The sequence below is a fragment of the Jaculus jaculus genome, chromosome 6 (genome assembly GCF_020740685.1).
Source record: "Jaculus jaculus isolate mJacJac1 chromosome 6, mJacJac1.mat.Y.cur, whole genome shotgun sequence".
Taxonomy (NCBI): domain Eukaryota; kingdom Metazoa; phylum Chordata; class Mammalia; order Rodentia; family Dipodidae; genus Jaculus; species Jaculus jaculus.
Window position 1 is genome coordinate 9,943,026 of NC_059107.1, and position 21,050 is coordinate 9,964,075.

The 21,050-nt window shown below is 41.9% G+C and overlaps 2 protein-coding genes across 2 annotated transcripts; both read left to right on the top strand.

Annotated features, from left to right (window-relative positions):
- The first annotated feature begins 2,035 nt into the window (after positions 1-2,035).
- LOC101616119 (olfactory receptor 2W3) lies at positions 2,036-2,980 on the top strand. The gene has a single exon (XM_004657434.2). It carries the CDS (start codon positions 2,036-2,038, stop codon positions 2,978-2,980), a length of 945 nt encoding a protein of 314 aa, XP_004657491.2.
- Positions 2,981-17,526: 14,546 nt separating this feature from the next.
- Positions 17,527-18,447, top strand: LOC101616410 (olfactory receptor 2AK2-like). The gene has a single exon (XM_004657435.2). The coding sequence runs from the start codon at positions 17,527-17,529 to the stop codon at positions 18,445-18,447; it is 921 nt and encodes a 306-aa protein (XP_004657492.2).
- Positions 18,448-21,050: the final 2,603 nt, after the last annotated feature.

Sequence of the window (21,050 nt, forward strand, 5' to 3'; positions counted from 1 at the left end):
TAGATTACCTCAAAAAGTGGAAAGCAAGCCGGGTGTGGTGGTGAATACCTTTAATTCCAGCACTTGGGAGGCAGAGGTAGGAGGATCACCATGAGTTCGAGGTCACCCTGAGACTACACAGTGAATTCCAGGTCAGCCTGGGCTAGAGTGAAACCCTACCTCAAAAAAAAAAAAAGGTGGAAAGAAAAGAGTCAGCACCCTGGTTTTGTCCTCAGACCTCCACATGCACACTATGGCACACACACAAGTAAAGTAACATCATCGCAGTGGTGATGATAACAAACCGATAAGGTATGTTTTCAGCATCAAGATCATCCTGCTTATGTAGCTCACCCTTGAACAATACGGTTATTAAGGGGATCAACTCCCACCCACAGGTGGACATCTGTACATGTTTAACTCCTCCAAATTAACTAACAACCTGCAGATGTCCAAAAACCTTGCACATAACATGAACGGAGTTGACCAATGCATATTTGGAGTGTTGTATGTATTATGTTACAGGGTGATAAATGTGCAAGAATTCCAAAACATCACTTTTCTTTTCTCTTTCTTTCTTTCTTCCTTCCTTCCTTCCTTCCTTCCTTCCTTCCTTCCTTCCTTCCTTTCTTTCTTTCTTTCTTTCTTTCTTTTTTTGCTTATGTTTATTTATTTGAGAGTGACAGAGTGAGAGAAAGAGGCAGAAAGAGAGAGAGAGTGAGAGAGAATGAGCGCACCAGAGCCTCCAGCCACTGCAAACGAACTCCAGACATGTGCGCCCCCTTGTGCACCTGGCTAACGTGGGTCCTGGGAAGAGAGCCTCAAACAGGGATTCTTAGGCTTCACAGGCAAGCGCTTAACTGCTAAGCCATCTCTCCAGCCCAAGACATCACTTTTCATTGACAGACAATCCTGACGTGAAGGTGCGATGTTCAGTGGGAGATATCTGGGCAATGGCCCATGGTGTTTAGAATATCAACACCTGAATTGGCAACAATAGCGACAAGGTGCTGCCAGATACCACTACAGAACTCCATGCCCTCCAGTTAACTTTGTACAGACATAATTCTACTTCATCTTCACCTCCACTTATGGTCCGTGGTTGTGTCAATTCTGACAAACTTTGACTTTTTAAGTAAGAGATTTATGTATATTTCATGGTAGTAAACTACAAAATGTATATTGCCTACGTATGTTTTATGCATTTATAACATATCAAATGTTCTCAATTTTTTTTTTAATTTTATTTATTTATTTGAGAGCGACAGACACAGAGAGAAAGACAGGTAGAGGGAGAGAGAGAGAATGGGCGCGCCAGGGCTTCCAGCCTCTGCAAACGAACTCCAGACACGTGCGCCCCCTTGTGCATCTGGCTAACGTGGGACCTGGGGAACTGAGCCTCGAACCGGGGTCCTTAGGCTTCACAGGCAAGCGCTTAACCGCTACGCCATCTCTCCAGCCCAAATGTTCTCAATTTCAATGTTTATAAACTATCCAGTTTTGCCCTTGAGTTATCAAATTACTGAAAATCTCCTGAAAATTTTCTAATGTATTTATTTAAAAAAAAAATCTGTGTATCAATGAAACCATGTGGTTCAAATGTGTGCAGTTCAAAGGCAACCTAGTCTGGGACATTTCTAAATACTGTTGGTTGATTATTTGGGACACTATTTTGTGCTTTGGGAGTTTGTACAAGAGCTTGGGAATGTAGGTCTCACAGGAATCAAAGGGTGGGCATTGGCACGATTTTATCTCTCGTTCTAGAGATTTAGAGGCAGAACCAGAAGTGGTTAGGGCAAGAGTTAAGCTATTGTTCCCTAGGCTCAGAATCAACTCTGGCACTTTCTACATAGGACAATTTGCTCAATAGATATATGCCTCATTTTCATTTTCTTTAAGCTGGGAATGATGATAATAGTGCCAACTCCACGTTGTTATTGTGGAGGCCAAGTAGATACTTGGAAAACCACATAGAATGCTTGGCTCACTGCCAGCGCTCTCTCAGTATTGGCTCTGGTCATCATTCGCATTGGTATTTTCCTCAGGTATAGTACTCATGGACACAGCCAACGACAGTGCCCACAGCCCTTTCATCCTCCTGGGTTTTTCTGACCGCCCAGGTCTGGAGAAGGTCCTCTTCGTGATCATCCTGACAGCCTACATCCTGACCCTTGTGGGAAACACCACCATCATCCTGGTGTCCCGGCTGGACCCGCACCTCCGCACCCCCATGTACTTCTTCCTCACACACCTGTCTCTCCTGGACCTAAGCTTCACCAGCAGCTCTATCCCACAGCTGCTCTACAACCTGGGCGGCCAGGACAAGACCATCAGCTACGCGGGCTGTGCGGTGCAGCTCTTCCTGTTTCTGGGCCTGGGCGGTGTGGAGTGTTTGCTGCTGGCCGTCATGGCCTATGACCGATTCGTGGCCATCTGCAGGCCCCTGCACTACATGGTGATCATGCATCCACGGCTCTGTGTGGGGTTAGTGTCTCTTGCTTGGGGCTGTGGGGTGGCCAACTCCTTGGCCATGTCTCCAGTGACCCTAAGCTTACCCCGCTGTGGACACCGCAAGGTGGACCACTTCCTCTGTGAGATGCCGGCCCTGATCAGGATGGCCTGTGTCAACACTGCTGCTGTGGAAGGCACCATCTTCGTCCTAGCAGTGGGCATAGTGTTATCCCCACTGATGTTCATCTTGGTCTCCTATGGCTACATTGTGAGGGCTGTCTTGAAAATCCGATCAGCCTCTGGAAGACAAAAGGCCTTCAACACCTGTGGCTCACACCTCACAGTGGTCTCACTGTTCTACGGAAACATCATCTACATGTACATGCAGCCTGGCAACAGCTCCTCCCAGGACCAGGGCAAGTTCCTCACCCTCTTCTACAACATCGTCACCCCACTCCTCAACCCTCTGATCTACACCCTCAGAAATAAGGAGGTGAAGGGAGCACTGAGGAGGTTGCTGAGGGGTGGCAGAGAAGTTGGGAAAGAGTAGGGGACTTCTGGTAGGGAACTTGACTGTGCGAGGACAGAAGTAAACACTGAGGTTGAGCTCCCAAGCACAAATTACAATTGCAAAAGCTTAACTTAGAATTAAAAATAATAATAATAAAGGAAAGTGGTAGGCACTAATTTGGGGAAATCAGGCTGTTGACAGATTATCAAAGAGCAGGCTTTTCACTGGGTCTATGAAGAGGTCTAGGGTTTGGTAGTCAAAGGATGGCATGATTTGAAATTTCATCCTCATCGTTCAAGAGAATTTTTCTATGTAAGATACAGACCAGCTCAATGGCCAGTTCACCCCTGGGATACCTGGTGTTTCCCGCCTTCCCTTATAATGGCCAGGACCATTCCATACATTATTAACAAGGGAGGAGAGAAACTGTGTGCGCTAACAGACTTTATGGGTCAAGGACACAAGCACTGATCATCCTGTCCCCGTGAGTAGCCCTGTTACATTTGGTGGGGACGAGAAGATCGGACATCCCCAGCCTACGTCATTCCACACAACCTTAGGTGGCTTTGGCCTTCCTAGGTGCAATCAAGTGCTAACCTATAGCTTATTTGCCTTTTCTGGGCTTCAATAAAGCTCTTTAAATTTTCATAGTAAAATATCAGATGCTTTATGAACCAAAAAATGCCTCTAGATGCTCCACAGAGATGAATAAACAAAGTGAGTGTGATGGCTAATCTCCCTTGTCAGCTTGACTGGATTTGGAATCATCTAGAAGACAGAAGCACACCTTGAGGTATGTCAGTGGGAGTGTTTACAGAGGATTAACTGTAAGGAAAGCCTTACCCTGACCACAGTTGACCTCACCTCATGGGCTTGGGGTCACGAAGGACAAGGCCAGGATGTGAACTGAGATGCTCCGCCAGACCTTCATTGCCAGGCTGAACTGAACTCCTGAGCCCTCCACTAAAGGTCATCTTTCCTTCTTTAAGTTGTCCATATCAGGTAGTTTGGTTACAGTCATGGAAAATAACTCATGAGGTAAAGATGAGTTTCCACTGACTTGTATCACAGTGCCAAGTGGGACACGGCTCTTCTAAGTAAAGTCTTATTTCTACTGTTTTGAATTCCTTAACAGCATTCCAGGTGTTTTGCTCAAAACAACCCCAATTCTTTGTTGTTGGTGGTGTTTTTGTTTTTCAAGGTAGGGTCTCACTCTAGCCCAGGCTGACCTGGAATTCACTATATAGTCTCAGGGTGGCCTCGAACTCACAGTGATCCTCCTACCTCTGTGTTCCGAGTGAACAACCTCCATTCCATCGGCGCTGTTGACATGAGCCGGAAGTCTCTCTGTGACTGCCATGGAACATGGACTTCAGCAAAGCAATTTGTTTTACATTTCTCCAATTCCCACCCAAGGCTTCTTGTGGAATCACACTGGGGTTCCCCTTCATCCCCAACCTTTGGTATTTTCCCAGAGTGTGTGGTACAAGATTTTAGGTAACTCAAGAAATCAACCTGTAATGATGATACATGAGTCATGTAAGTGAAAAGCACCATTATTTCTTAGGTATGCCATTCACTGGGTTTGTGAGAAAACCCTGGCATTTGTTAAGTCCCTGCCAGGTACTCCAGATTCACCCATTCTTCTCGGCATTTGACTGAGGCTGGCAGGAGGGACTTGGGACCGATGGCAAACTCCACACCATCTGCTCCCAACCTTTGGTCGCCAGCTGCTGTGATGTTTGTTGTCAAGACATCCAGGACAAAGGCCAAAAGAGAGTTCTTTTTATTTGCTTACTTCCTCCAGGAAAACTCTCCAGCTTTTGTTCTGAGAACCTTTAGGGGAAAGTGTGCAACACGTTATCTACTTGGTCAAGTTCCTCACCAGGAGCGTCCTTCAGTGTGTTACACACCTTCACACAGATCGTGCCAGGGGGCAGGGACACAGATGTGCCTCTCTCACAGATTCAGAGTGACCCTGTCTGGGTTCAGTTCCCCAGCACCCATGTGAAGCCAGGTGCAAAAAGTGGCCCAAGCATCTGGCATTTGTTTTCACTGGCAATAGTGCACATGTGTGCAAGCAGATACACACATGCATGCAAATAAATAAAAATATTTTTAAAGGAAAACATAAATGGAGAGATGGAATGTGATTGTGGGGACCTCGAAGAAAAGCATGCCCGAGTGGCTGCTGTGACTGACCCCAGGGAGACCTCCGAACACCTCTTCTGTGTCTTTGTGAGCTCGCCTCCTCTAGAGTGCAGGTGGGACCTGGGACCTGCTCTCATCTTGACAAAGGGAGTGGCAAGTCACTCCACTAATGAAGTGGTTATGCACTAAAATGTGAGGGTCTACTCAGTTATGATGTATACTCAAAATCCATTGACTTTAAGTTAGTAAAAAAATGTCTTGAGTGTCTGATCTCATCACACAGGAAGTGCTGAGAAAAGACCAGAACCCATAGGCATGCCCCTCACTGTTTCCAGCAATGTTCTTTCTAAAGGACAGTCACATACATTTGGCATCTTATCCTCCACTTACAGAAAAGGTAACAGGTATATATACGTGTGTGTAGAGTAAATTTTGTAGCTAGGGAGATACTACGCCGTATCTGTACTTAACTTTAAAAGTCATGTCTGCTGTTCCCTTGGGTTCTGAGGCAAGCCAGTGATTGACAACCCGTCTCAGATCCACAGAATGTAAAGCTGCAATATCTGGATATGTTGCTCATTTGCTATCTCAGCCTGTGGTTCTCTGCAGAAACTTCTCAGAATCGTGAGTTGATTCGGGCATAGAAGTTATGAATACTCCCATCCAAGTACTAACCAGACCTGATCCTGCTTAACTCCCAAGATCAGACGAGACTGGGTATGTTCAGGATGGTATAGCCTCCAGACACGAACTGGTGCTTTTAGGATCTTATAGTGGATGTCACTGCTCCCAAAAAACCTGCACAATACTGAGCCCATCAACACTTTGACATCTAGAACAGAGGAGGACAGAAAGGATGAGATGTAGAAACAGAAGAAACACTACTCAGAAAGAGGAGGGAGGAGGGTTCTCAGAGGAATAGGGCCCAGTGAGGGGGACAAAAGAGAGCAATGGGAGGAGAATATGATCAAATTCCAGTATGCTGATGTATTAAAATTCTCAATTAAGGGCTGAAGAGATGGTTCAGTGGTTAAGGCACTTGCCTGAGAAGCCTAAGGACCCAGGTTCAATTCTCCAGGTCCCATATAAGCCAGATATACAAGGTGGCACATGAATCTGGAGTTCATTTGCAGTGGCTAGAGGCCCCGGCATACCTATTTTCTCTCTCTCTCTCTCTCTCTCTCTCTCTCTCTCTCTCTCTCTTTCTTTTTCTTTCCCTCTCTCTGTCTCAAATAAATAAAAATAATTTTTTAAAAAAATTTCAGTTCAGCCAGGCGTGGTGGCGCATGCCTTTAATCCCAGCACTCGGGAGGCAGAGGTAGGAGGATCGCCATGAGTTCAAGGCTACCGTGAGATGACAGAGTTAATTCCAGGTCAGCCTGAACCAGAGTGAGACCCTACCTCAAAAAAAAAAAAAAAAAAAAAAAAAAAAATTTCAGTTCAGGGCTGATGTTGAGCTTTCCTGCCATGCTGAAGCTTCCGTCCGAGACCGTAAGCAGAAACGAACTCTTTCCTCCCATCAACTGCTTTGTCCCAGGCAACTCGAAGGTAGCTTCAAAAAGGTGAGAAAGGAGATAGAGAGAGAGAAAGAAAAATCCACCAGAGCCAGCTAGCCTGGAGAAAGCAGCAGTGAGTAATGTAGGGTTCTGCCTCAAAGGAGGTGGAAAGCATGGGCCAGCACCCAGACATCATCATCTGACCTCTACATACACCTTGTGATATGAGCAAGCCCCCACCTCTCTCTCTTTCCCCCTCTGTCTCTGTTTCTCTCGCGCGCTCACACACACACAGGTACATTCACAGACCCCATCACCACACTAAAAACGTACCACTGAATAATGTTTTTCTTCAACAAAGGACATCCCTGTAATGTAATGTATTGTCAAAGCCTCTCCCCAAACTCAAAGAAAATATGCCCACATAAAAATTATGACTCACTTGGAAGAGAAAATTAGGTGTAAATTTTTCTTAATATTCAACAAATTTGTGGAGGCATACTTTGCAGACTATCAAATTTAAGAGCAATTATCTGATGAAGGTATGGTCAGTACAAGCACATTAACTGTACAGAGATCTCAGCAGAAGGGACTGTTGCCCTGAAATCAAAGTAGCTCACAGCAGCAAACACATTGACAGAGTCCTTGAACAGCAGGCCCAGACAAGACCATCACCTTAAATGTGGGCAATTTAAGAAAAGGATTAAGGAGGCTGGTGAGATGGCTTAGTGGTTAAGGCACTTGCCTGTGAAGCCCAAGGACCTATCTTCGACTCTTCAGATCCCATGTAAACCAGAACCACAAGGTGATGCAAGTGCAAGGTTGCACACGTGCACAAGGTGTTGCACTTGTCTGGTGTTCCATTGCAGTGGCTGGGGCCCTTTTGCACCAATTTTCTCTCATTGTCACTCTCGCTCTCACTGTCTTGCATAAAGAAAAGGCCAGTCTGTTGGGCTTGCCTCAAACAAAAAAGGATTAAGGGCTGGAGAAATGGCTTAGTGGTTAAGATGCTTGTCTGCAAAGTGTAAGGATCCAAGTTCAATTCCTTATTACCCATATAAGCCAGATGCACATGGTGTCACATATGTCTGGAGTTTGTTTGCAGTGGCTAGAGACCCTGGCACACCCATTACCTCTCTCTATATATCTATTTATCTATATATCTTCTACTTTCTCTCTCTCTCTCTCAAATAAATAAAAAATAAAATATTTTTTTAAAAAATAAATAAAAAAGATTAAATACAGTGATGGCATGTGAAATTAGATGCTATTACACATGATGACCAGCAGGTGACAATCACACAACAATGTATTGAGGACCAGCAACCAAACCACCAGAGAGGAAATCTTTGTAAACTCCCAGGAAGCTGTCAATAAAACACTACGTAAGTCAGAAAACTGAGGGGCAGCGAGGAACCTTAGAAAGGCATGTAAAGGAAGGGGAAGTGGTTTCTCTCCCTCTTTTAGGTTCTGACATATTTCTTTCATTTCTTAGCTTGTGCAGTAAGATGCTAATTTAACATTTTCCTGACTCCTCCAGAAGGTGCAGATAACTGCTGAGACACACCTGAAGGGGGCCATAGGCCACAGATTAACAAATTTAAAGTTACATAAGCAATAAAACGTTACACAAGTGAGTGTCTTGAACTTATTTCTACTAGTCAATCAAAACACATACTCTACATGAAATAAATTTTGAATTATACTTCTAGTAAAATAATAGGCATATACACAGCATATACACAGCCTTACTAAATAAAAGGAATACTGTATGTTTGTATCTGTGACCCATAAAGTAGAGGAGATTTTAAATAGCAATGAGTTAATTGAGAAAAGTACCTTGTAAATAATTTGAACTAAATTAGAAACTGATTTATATGGAAGAGGAAACAAAGGTCAGTGAGGAACCCCACTCCTACAGGCAGATAACAAAGCCACTCTGACATTCAGTGGAACTCCAAAACAACATGTTGTGTCGTCAGTAGCCACAGGAGAATAGCTGGAAGAAAGGCTGGGGCTGGAGAGATGGCTTAGCGGTTAAGCACTTGCCTGTGAAGCCTAAGGACCCCGGTTGGAGGCTTGGTTCCCCAGGTCCCACGTTAGCCAGATGCACAAGGGGGCGCACGCGTCTGGAGTTCGTTTGCAGAGGCTGGAAGCCCTGGTGCGCCCATTCTCTCTCTCTCCCTCTATCTGTCTTTCTCTCTGTGTCTGTCTCTTTCTCAAGGAAAGAAAGAAAGAAAGAAAGAAAGAAAGAAAGAAAGAAAGAAAGAAAGAAAGGAAGGAAGGAAGGAAGGAAGGAAGGAAGGAAGGAAGGAAGGAAGGAAGGAAGGAAGGAAGGAAGGAAGGAAGGAAGGAAGGAAGGAAGAAAGAAAGAAAGGAAGAAAGAAAGGCTGAGGTAGTAATGGCCAAAGGCCCTGGTGCTCGCTCTCTCTCTCTCTCTCTCTCTATCTATCTATCTCATCAGCATCAGGTTGTCCTAGGCATATTTTGGTCCTCATGGGGTCCTGCTTCCAAAATACAGAAGTTCAGACCAAACTGCTGAGTGACAAAAGACCACAAGAGAGACAAAGGTCCTGCCAGACCCCAAACTTGCCAGCCTCTCACAGTGGAGGGAAGCTGTCTAGCCATAACCAAGCACTGAGAAAACACATTCTTGTAAGTGACCCTTAACAAACAGAACACTGAGCACAGACTAATAAAATCATCCAACATTAAAGACTCACCAGTAACAATGAAATACTATTGTTAGCTTTACTCATTAGGTTGGGTGTGTTTGTTTTGGGGGCAATAAAGACAGTCAGCAAGAGAAACAGAAGGTGAATCAGGACATTGTGACTTTTGTAAATCAAGCTCAAAAAAAGGGCCATTGAGCACTTGAAATATATTGTAAAGGAGCTAACAAAAGAGAATAAGTAATGGTGGCATTTTCAAGCCCAAAAATATCAGTCATGGGGCTGGAGAGATGGCTTAGTGGTTAAGGCACTTGCCTGCGGGTTTGATTCCCCATTACCCACATAAGCTACATGCACAAGGTGGCGCTTGAACTATTCATGCTTCCAGCATCGGAGTCAACCTGTGACTTCCAAAGATATGATTCTCCTCCTACAGTGATCATGGCCTTCACTTAAATATTGTCTTCAAGAATAATTGTTATTTCATGTGATATATATCCTGGATTACATAGTTCTTTCAATCATGGTTATGCTGTTTTCAAAATCTATGTATTTCAATTTGTTACTTATAAAGCATCTAGTTTATATTAAATGTATAATAGAAGGAAGAAATTTTGTTTTTTAAAGCAGGATTTCTCTCTAGCACAGGCTGAACTGGACCTCACTCTGTAGCTCAGGCTGGCCTTGAACTCATGGTGATCTTCCTACCTCAGCCTCCTGAGTGCTGTGAATAAAGACATGTGCCACCATGCCCAGCTCAAGAATGAGGTGTTTAAAAGCCATACAAGCTACCAATTATGATTCTTTATTCATTTGAACAAATATATTTTGAGCATTAGAAACCATGTTTTAAATTCCTTTTTGGAGTACTTTCACAAATTATAATACAATATAATTTCTTTTTTATACAATGTGCTTAATTGTGGACAAGAGACCAAGTTTTCCCAGGAGTATGCAGAAAGAAACCCAATGAAGTACAACTTTCATTAGGCAGCCAGACCATTTAAGACGTTAAAACATTTGAGAGAATGAAATAAATAACCATTGTTTTGTTTAAATTCTATTTTCCATTGGATTTTTAGTGCTGAGTAATTGGAAGTTTGTCATTTGAGGCAAAAATCAACAATATTATAGATTCATAGTGTGATAATATTTCCTGAAATGTGTTTGAAATTAGTGGTTTTAGAAGTTCAGCATTTCTTTTTCAGAAGATTCAATAAATAGTTTGATTCCTTGAAGCATGTCATTTTGCTTTCATATATCTCTTATCAGAAATGATCAACAAATGTTACAACCTTACTTAAAAGTTAATCAAGGAAGGGATAACTGTGGCTTTCTAATTATCTGTGAATGACAGTGACTTGTCAGGGGTCCTACTATATTTTGGCAGGCTCCTTTCCCTGCAAGAGAATTCTTAGTAAATAAGATATATCTCTAATAATGAGGCCACCTCCACCACAGTTTAAGTTATTACTGAATTAATTATTCTATGAAATGAAAGACAGTATGTCTGCCTAATACTCTGGAGAACAAAATCTATTTTTATTCTTCACGTTCAAAGGCTCAGCTTGCTAGAGGCCAGAAGGCTCCTTCCCACCACAGTCACTTAGCCACCAAGGAATTGTTTGGCCGTGGATTACTACTGCAAAGCAGTTTCCTGAGCAAGTTTTCACATCTTGTTGAGCTTAAGAACATAAATTAATCTCATACTGCAAAGGTGAGTCTCACTGGTATGATTTTGTAATCATCTTAATGGAATGCTCATATTATTGATTTGGGTTGATTCTACACTGGACAGTCCAAGTATTATATAAAATTCATCTGTGAAAAGAATATCAGAGTATGAATGAAGACACTTGGTGTTCTGGTGAAAGTAAACATCTCACAGATACAAAGACAAACGGGTCAGGGCTCGGTGTGCAGTGTTGGAGGACAGTGTTATTAATCTGTCATGTTCTACACCTGAGAGAGCATGTCCTAAGCAGTTATTGAGCTCTTTATCTGAGTAGGAATACATTTTTTTCTCCTTGTTTTGATCTCAGAATTAAGCATTACACTTATTACTTAACTGTATTCTACAATACTCTTGGAATAACAAAAGTTTCTAAACTATGTAAGATACTTTAAAGTAGTGAGATTTTTATTCAGTTGCATCACAATAAAAGATTTTGTGGGCTGGTAAGATGGTTTAACGGTTAAGTTACTTGCCTGCAAAGCCAAAGGACCCAGGAGGTTCTCCAGGACCCATGTAATCCACATGCACAAAGTGGTGCATGTATCTAGAGTTTGTTTGCAACAGCTGAAGGCCCTGTCATGCCCATTCTCTCTCTCTCCCTCTTTCTCTCCCAAATAAACAACAATAAAGATGAAAAATATTTTGTATGTGTATGATACACGGCTAATAACTATTAACAGTTCCCTTTTTTTTTTTTTGAGGAAAGGTCTCACTCTAGCCCAGGTTAACCTGGACTTCATTCACTATGTAGTCTTAGGGTGGCCTCAAACTCACAGTGATCCTTCTACCTCTGCCTCCTGAGTGCTGGGATTAAAGGTGTGTCCCACCACCCCCAGTTTACCAATTCTTTTTAAAATGGTTTTTATTGCCTTGTGGTCATGCCACCTTGCTGATTCTAGCCCTATAGATTTCCTCAGTTCCCCATCTCCTTGAGTTACCTGACATTGTTAAATCACTTTATGGTTGGGATGTTTTTTCCAGATATTTATTTATTTACTTGAGAGAGAGATAAAGAGGCAGAGAGAGAGAATGAAAGAGAAAGAGAGAGAATGGGTGCACCAAAGCCTTCACCCACTACAAACAAACTCTAGACACATGTGCCACCTTGTGTATCTGGCTTACATGGGCAGTGGAGAATCAAACCTGGGTCCTTAGGCTTCACAGGCAACACCTTAACTGCTAAACCATTTCAATTGCTAGAGTGCTCATTTAGCACACACAAGAGCCTGAATTTGATCCCAACTTAACTGGGCATAGTGGAGAAGTTCAAAGTCCTCCTCAGCTACATGACAGTCTGTCTCAAAAAACAAAAAAATTAAAAATGACTGGTGTGGAGGTGCATGCTTTTAATTCTAGCATTTGGGAGGCAGTGGTATTAAAGGGCCAGCCTAGACTGGGTGTGGTGGAGCGTGCCTTTAATCCCAGTACTTGGGAGGCAGAAGTAGGAGGGTTGCTGTGAGTTCGAGGCCACCCTGAGACTATATAGTGAATTCCAGGTCAGCCTGAGCTAGAGTGAGACCCCACCTCAAAAACAAAAAAAAAAAAAAAACACCAAAAAAAGGGCCAGCCTAGGACAACAGAGTGAGGGACAGATAGCCTGGGCTAGAGTGAGACCCTACGTTGAAAAAAAAAAACACAAAAATTAAAAATGTAAAGACCCTTTTATTCAGAATCTCTTCTAGTAAAAAAGTGGACTCTGACATCCAGTGAAGAGGGTGGGGTCTCCTCAGGCATGTGGAGGCTCAGGGTGCTCAGCTGCTCTGGACTGAGAGAGCACGTGCCTCCTCACAGCGCACACCTGAGCCACGTCTGACTTAGGGTGACCTGTGTCACCATGAAGAGAACTTTCAGGATTTGCCATCGCTACTATTCATACAGAGTATATTTTGTAATCAGAGGTGAGAGAAAACCTGATTAGGTTATTTCCAATACATTGACCAAAATGTGGAAATACTGTCTTTATTGTGACGAAATTAAGATAAAGATAAATGTATATTTTCAAACCTCACAGAATTTTAGAAGCCAGTTAACATGTGCAATAACTGGTGGGATACAGTGTGACTAATATTTCTGATGATCAGAAGCTAGACGTGTGGCAGGATGGAATGGCAGAGCTTCCTAATCCGGGCCCACAGGAGGCAGCGGCAGGAGAACTAGAATTTGAAAGCATGTGTGGGTTATGTAGAGAGTGCAAGACCCACCTGGTTACATAGCAGGACTGAGTTTCAAAAACACCAAGAACTAGGAAGATGGTCCAATTGTAGAGCACCTGCCTAGCATGTCCAAAGCCCTGGGCTAGGTTCCCTGCAGGACACCCAAGAAGATCCCAGGAAAGCAGCCTGGAACCCACACTCTCCGCAGTCACCTGTGGAAGATTCTGGAAACATTTGATACGCTAGGGCTGATCCTCCAACAGTGGCTGCAACAGAATCATGTATCAAAATCAGGAGTAAAATAAAAGCTGCCTTTTGATCTCACAGAGGGACGTGGCAGAGACATGAGTTAATTTAGGTCAGTGGAACCCTCCCTGTGCCCCTCAGCCAAACAGCATGAGACAAGAAAACACCACTGTGTTTCTCTTACAGAGTATTATTTGATATTTCAGTCATATAACACATTTACTACTTTGTGACCAATATTTATTATGTTTACGGGTGTGTGTTTATACTCAGTACAAAATTTGTCAATGTCTGACTGCAGAGCTATTTTCTGTATAGGTGACGTTACATAATCACATTGATCATCTTGAAATTTCTTCTTTGGGCTGTACTCATCATTCCCAATTGTTCTTAGAATAGATATCCTACCTGACATCTTTGTCCCCAGGAGGCATTTGATATGTAGAGCTACTGACTCAATAAATATTGCCAGATGTTTATCAGTAATGGGAAGCTATTAGTCCCAAAGTTATTAAAGTGGCAAAAGCTCATGATAAATTATTTTTAATTTAAAAATAACACCATGTGTATTTAGAAAAAAATCCAAGTATGTACCTAACAATATTCTCAACATTATTTTTCCTTGATAAATTGTTGTAATTATTTTATTTGACTAACACGGATACTGACTTTAGGTAGATGATTACCTGACTATAACCACCTGTTTTCTTTTCTGGGTTTTATTTTATTTTATTTATTTAACAGAGCAAGAAAAAAAGGCAGAGAGAGAATGGGCACATCAGGACCTCTAGCCACTGCCAACATACTCCAGATGCATGTACCACTTTGCATCTGGCTTGATATGAGTACTGAGTAATTGAGCTCAGGTCCCTAGGCTTTGCAGGTTTTCAGCCCCTGTTTTTAATATGCTCATTTATTTATAAATTTTGTTTCAGTTAATCAAAGTTTTCTTTTTTCTCATGTTCTTGCCTTTATATAAAAATAATAATTTTTTTCTTAATTGCTGTATTTAATTCCATGGCCCTTGTGGTGGTTTGATTCAGGTGTACCCCATAAACTTAAGTGTTCTGAATGCCAGGTTCCCAGCTGATGGCAATTTGGAAATTAAAGCCTTCTGGAGACAACGTATTATTGGGGGCAGGCAGTGCATCATTGGGTATTATAGCCAGTGTCTCCTTGCCAGTGTTTGGCACACTCTCCTTTTGCTTCTGTCCACCTGATGTTGGCCAGGAGGTGATGTCCACCCTCTGCTTGTGCCATCATTTTCCTCTGCCATTACGGAGCTTCTCCTCAAGCTTGCAAGCCAAAATAAACCTCCAACCCCCCCACCACAAGCTGCTCTTACTCAGGTGATGTCTGCCAGCAATGCGAACCTGACTGCAACAACCAGGTAGCACTCTGTGTGAACATTTGCTTCCTGATGAGGCCCTGGAATAGTGCATTGGTCAGATGTAGACTTCCCACCAAACCCACTGACACCAGCTGTCCAAAGAAGTGAATTGTTGAAACTTATCAGTCTCAGAATGTACCTTTTTTACAATTTTATTTATTTGTTTGTTTGTAAGCACAGACAGAGAGATTGAGAGAGAGAGAGAGAGAAAATGGGTGCACCAGAGTGTCTAGCTGCTGCAAAAAAAGTCCAAATGCACTGCTTTGTACATCTAGCTTTACGTGAGTACTGGGGAATCAAACCTGGATCAGTGGGCCTTACAGGCAAGCACCTTAACCACCAAGCGTGCCTTTTTTTTCAGGAATAAATACTATTGAATTAATAATCCTCATGGAAAGAATGATCATTAAACATTTTTGAAAAATTTTTTTTTGAAAAATGTTGCCCATTGTGATTTCAAAGCAGTTTTGTATGCTTTCTATAATCAATTAATAACATATCTGCAACATTACAAACTATATAATATACTTTCATGGTATTTTCTTTTAGTATATGCTTTTCTTATAGCTATACTGCTGTTATATTTTTCTTTTTTTTTTTTTTTAAAGCTTTTCTGGGGGGTTATTGAGGTAGTGTCTCATTCTAGCCCAGGCTGACCTGGAAAATTCACTATGTAGTTTCAGGGTGGCCTTGAACTCAGGGCAATCTGCTGACATCTGCCTACCAAATGCTGGGATTAAAGGTGTGTGCCACCACACCAGGCTTTTTGCTCTTATTTTTTCTTTGACTTGCATAGTGATTCCAATTTTTACCAATTTCTTGTATGAAGACTTGCATTCATATTTCCTTTACACTATGCTCTTGCCAACACTCTTCACTTTCCTTTTAGCTTCCTTTATCTTTGTAAATTTGTATCAAAATTAATTATTTGATATTCTGAAATTTATACCCTTGAAACTTAGGTTGACTTTTTGTGAGTTGATTACTAAGAACTACCATCCACTGCCACCGATCCTGTCTTCTATGGTGGCCTGCTAGAATTTCCACTGAAGGTAATTTAACCACAGAAGTTGTTTAATTATAATTATATAAAATATAAGCATCATTCAGTGTATGTTGGTAATGCAAAACTATTTTAAACTATTGGAAAATAAAATGTCGTGTAGTAGAATTCTGTTAGTTTTTTGTAGTTCTAATGGACACAGCCAAGCTATTTCATACTTTTAAAATATATATTTTATTTATTCATTTATTTATTTGAGATAGAGAGAAAGAGGTAGAGAGAGACTGGATGTGCCAGGGCCTTTAGCCACTGTAAAAAAAAAAAACTCCAGATGCATGCACCATCTTGTGCATCTGGCTTACTTGGGTCCTGGGGAATAGAACCAGGGTCCTTTGGCTTTGCAGGCAAGCACCTTAATTGCTAAGTCATCTTCTCCAGACCCTATTTCATACTTTTGCTAGTTTTTGCCACCTTTCAAGTTTCCAAAAGCAGTTACAAGTTTTCAGCAGAATCACATTGATTCAATTATCTTTGTGTTTCAAGAATGTTTACTGTGCAGTGGTCACATAGTCAAGATCAAATTAATGCCTAGAAATTTAAAGCTACTTCAGGTGATATCATCATCTATTTCTAAAGGGTGACACTTGTAGACATCATTTGCTCTGGAAATATATAGATGGTAGGCTTTGTGTTCAGCACACAAAGAAAATTTCAGTTCAGTAGTTTTATTTAAGCATTCCTTGTATGCTGTGTCAGTCAAAAATAATAAATATTAACTCAAATTTAACCAATTCTTTTTTTTTTTTTTTGAGGTAGGGTTTCACTCTAGCAACGAGTGACCTAGAACTCACCATATAGTTCAACCTGGCCTCAAACTCAAGTTGATCCTCCTACCTCAGCCTCATGAGTGTTGGGATTTTAGCCATGAACCACCGCACCTGGCTTAGCTTTATTATAACTTTGTTCTTTTTCTTCATATTTATACAATTGTGCCTATGTTTATTTGAAAAAGTGAATGCTGTTTAAGTCATAAAATCTGCAACATTATTTCTACTCAAATATTACTATAGTTTTAACTCCTACTGGTAATAAATCAATATAATTAAAATTGAGATACAAAGCAAAGAATTATTAAAACCACACCATATCTGAACAATGCTATCATGCTGAATTCATCACATAGACGAGAGAACTGAGTGGGAGAAGGAACCAAAGCTGTAGCCTATCACCAGAAAGACATCTGCCAAGAGGATTGTACCTTTTGGAAACGATGCACACAAATGAATTAAGTGATTACCATTTTGATATCATTTTGATTCTTAAATCAGTAAAAACCTTTATTTTTTTATTTCCTACTTATCAAAACCTTGAAGAGGAGCTTGGAGACTTCAGACATATAGAAATAACTGAGAAAAATGCAAATTTTCCAGATCTAATTTGTGCATGTCTCATGCATATGATGAAATAGCACTCAGTCTTACATTAATATATACAACTAGATATTGTATGTTATAAATGTAGTTATCATATATGCATACATTATATAAACAGAACTAAAATGACTACTTTTCAATAAATGCAACCTTAATGTAAGGAGAGAAGAGCAAAAGATTGTGCTAAGATGACTCTAGTAAACCCTTCACATTGAATAACTGTCATTTTGATTTCTCTCAAGGGGAGGCCCACATCATTTCATGGGCTTTACACATTTTACTTGCTATGACGTTTCACCTTATGCCATGGAAACAGGAAACTACAGTTTGGTGACAGACTTCACACTTGTTGGTCTTTTTCAATATGGCTGCATGAACACTCTTCTCTTTGTGGTCATTGCTGTCATCTTCTTGGTGGCTGTGATGGGGAATGTCACATTGGTCTACCTCATCCGAATGGACCCCAGACTCCACACCCCCATGTACTTTCTCCTCAGCCAGCTGTCCATCATCGATATGATGTACATCTCCACCACTGTGCCCAAGATGTCAGCTAACTTCCTGTCTGATACCAGGACTATCACCTTTCTGGGCTGTGAGATCCAAGCCTTTGTGTTCCTGAGCCTGGGAGGAGCCGAAGCCCTCCTGCTGGGCTTCATGTCCTATGACCGGTACATAGCCATCTGCCGTCCCCTGCATTACCCTGTGCTCATGAGCAGGAAGGTCTGCTGCTCCTTGGTCACCTGTGCCTGGAGCAGCAGCTCTGTCAACGCGCTCGTGCACACGCTGTATGCCTTTCATCTCCCGTTCTGTGGCTCTCGGCTTGTCAACCACTTTTTCTGTGAGGTTCCATCCCTCCTGCCCTTGGTGTGTCAGGACACATCCCAGTATGAGCATACTATCCTCATGAGTGGCCTGGTTATTCTTCTGCTACCATTCCTGGCCATTCTCGCTTCCTATGTTCGGGTGCTGGCCGTCGTGTTCCAGATGCGCTCAGGGAAAGGACAGGCAAGAGCCCTTTCCACGTGCTCCTCCCACCTGACCGTGGCCAGCCTGTTCTACGCGACCACTCTGTCCACCTATACCCAGCCGCACTCCTTGCACTCCCCTGCCCGGGACAAGACGGTGGCGGTGCTTTACTCAATCGTCACCCCTCTTCTGAACCCATTTATCTACAGCCTAAGGAACAAAGAGGTCATGGGGGCCTTGAGGAGACAGGTGGGATGATGGCTACCAGAGCAGAAAATATGGCTTTGGGAATCCCTCATTGACTCATTAAAGCTGGTCCTGAAAACTGTGTGAGAAGACATAAAGATTCTGAACAGAAGCCTAAGAGATACTTTTGCTTACCAAGCTTGTTTGATTAATAAACAATAATACACACCTTTTCAGCTTGATGTTCCCTTGGCCTTGGTATTTTGAAAGACAATTCATAGGAAAATGCAGTGCAACCCTATGCAATGTAACACACAGGAAAAGAATCTACTCAAACACCTAGCATGGAGGGTATTTATACAATGTCTAAGGTTAATAAGGGGGAAAATGTATTACCTGTTCATGCATTCATGTACTCAACAAATTTCAAACTCTTTCACTGTGCATGACAGTGTTCAAGCAATAAACATTCCTGGTGAATAGCACCTTGGTCCCACGCTCAACCTGAATTTCTTTCTTCTGTTTATTGTAATGTGTAAACATCTTCTGGCAATTAGGATGCTAGTCTATTCAGGAACCATTCTCCTCCCAGCATCCCCCTGGTTTTGTGAAAAGGCTTTGCCTTTTTCAAACAATATGCCAAGGAGAGCTCCTGGCAACAGAGAGGCCTGGCTCAGCTCTCAGTGGTTGTGAAGAATAGTCAACTTCCTAGGTGGATCAGTTCTATGAAAGAGTACTTCCTTTACCTTTATGTCCACTGAGCTGCCTCCCAGCCCTGCACACCCTAACTAGTCCCTCTTCTATTTTTTTAAATATGTTTTTTCAAATTATTTATTTAAGAAAGAGAAAGAGAGGGAGAGAGAGAAGAGAGAATGGGTGCACCAGGGTCTTTGGACACTGCAGATGAATTCCAGTTGCACGTGCTACCTTATGCATCTGACTTACATGGGGACTAGGGAATTGAACCTGGGTCCTTAGGTTTCACAGGCAAGAACCTTAGTTGCTAAGCCATCTCTCCAATCCCCTTCTTCTATTTTTGAGGTCATTTTACTTGTTATTTATTTACTTGTTATTTTCCTCCTCCATCATTCATGACAACATGTTGATGGGTTAAGCCCAGTACTGTGCATCTTGTGCAGGTAACAAAAGCTACTGTGACGTCACGAATGCAAAGGACATCTTGTGCGCAGAAGACAACATTCCACAGCACGCCTCCCCATTCTTTGTCTCTTTCTTTTGGCTACCTCATCCACAGTCTATGACACCCCACAACCTATGACACTCCCTCCAAGGCTCTTCCCTGAGGGAAGAGTCATCTAGTACTAAGCATTAATTCTCAGGACTTTGACAAATTTTGAGTCTCCCCAGCAGTCACTACCAACTGCAACTGACCAGAAGCTAGAGCAGCAAACCTATGAGCACATACACAAATAGAGCGCAATTTAATAGACACAATATATCCATTTACCCAAACATCAGTGGCTTTCCTCTTCTGACCCATGACCTGCTCAGTAGGTTTTTTACTACCAGGCATGAGCTCTTTCTCGTTCTAATCAGAGAGCAGTTGTCTACCCCCATAACAGACATGCCATTGTTACACCAGTGGGCACATCTTGCCTTGCTGGCAAGCTCTGCAGCTCACAGAGTCCTCTGTTAACTAACACTGCTAATGACTTTGCTGCCTCAGAATACATAGCATATGGCTACTTTTTCTTATTTACATATTTAAATATTCACTATGGTACAAAGCTCAGAAAACATGTTCATCAATATTATAGTTTTCAACATACAGGTTATTGCTTTCTAAATTTACTTCCATCTTTTACTTTTTAGCACTATAGATGTGAATTTTTTTTTTTTTTTCTGTTTTTGGTTTGAGGTAGGGTCTCACTCTAGCCCAGGCTGATCTGGAATTCACTAGGTAGTCTCAGGGTGGGTTTGAACTCGTGATGTTCCTCCTCCCAAATGCTGGGATTGAAGGCATGTGCCACCATGCCTGGCTTTTAGAACCAATGTTTCTTATGGAAACATTACTGAACATTTTTTAAATATATTTTATTCATTTATTTGACAGAGAGAAAGAGGGAGAAAGAGAGGGAGAGAGAGAAAATGGGAGCACCAAGGCTCCAGCCATGGCAAACGAACTCCAGATGTGTGTGCCTCCTGTGCATCTGTCTTACATGGATCCTGGGGAATCAAACCTGGGTCCTTTGACTTTGCAAACAAACACCTTAATTTCGAAGCCATCCCTCCAGCCCTTACTGAGCATTTTTAACTGATTTTTTTTATCCTGCAAGTTTATATTCTTCTTCCTTCTTTTTAAAAATTGTTTTATCTTTTCTTTTTATCAAATTTATATTCTTGATTGACATAGGAAAATGTGTTTCTTCCTTATTTTATCTTCAACATTTAACTCTTTGCTTAGAATATTAATAATATTCAATAGTATTTTTAGGCTGGCAATGGAAGTGGTTCATGGCACTTGGAAGATACTATTTTTCATTAATCATGGGTTTTTAAATTTATTTATTTATTTTATTTATAGTACAAATATGTGGTTAGAATGCCACGTTGTTGCTTGGTGTGCTCTAGATTCAGACCCCAGTGTCTACCTCTGGCCTCCACACATCTATGCACACAACTGTATGCACATACATGCATACATACACAGACAT

Bases quoted from the DNA above. Each gene is read 5' to 3' on its own strand.
- LOC101616119 (XM_004657434.2), top strand. From the start codon at position 2,036: ATGGACACAGCCAACGACAGTGCCCACAGCCCTTTCATCCTCCTGGGT.
- LOC101616410 (XM_004657435.2), top strand. From the start codon at position 17,527: ATGGAAACAGGAAACTACAGTTTGGTGACAGACTTCACACTTGTTGGT.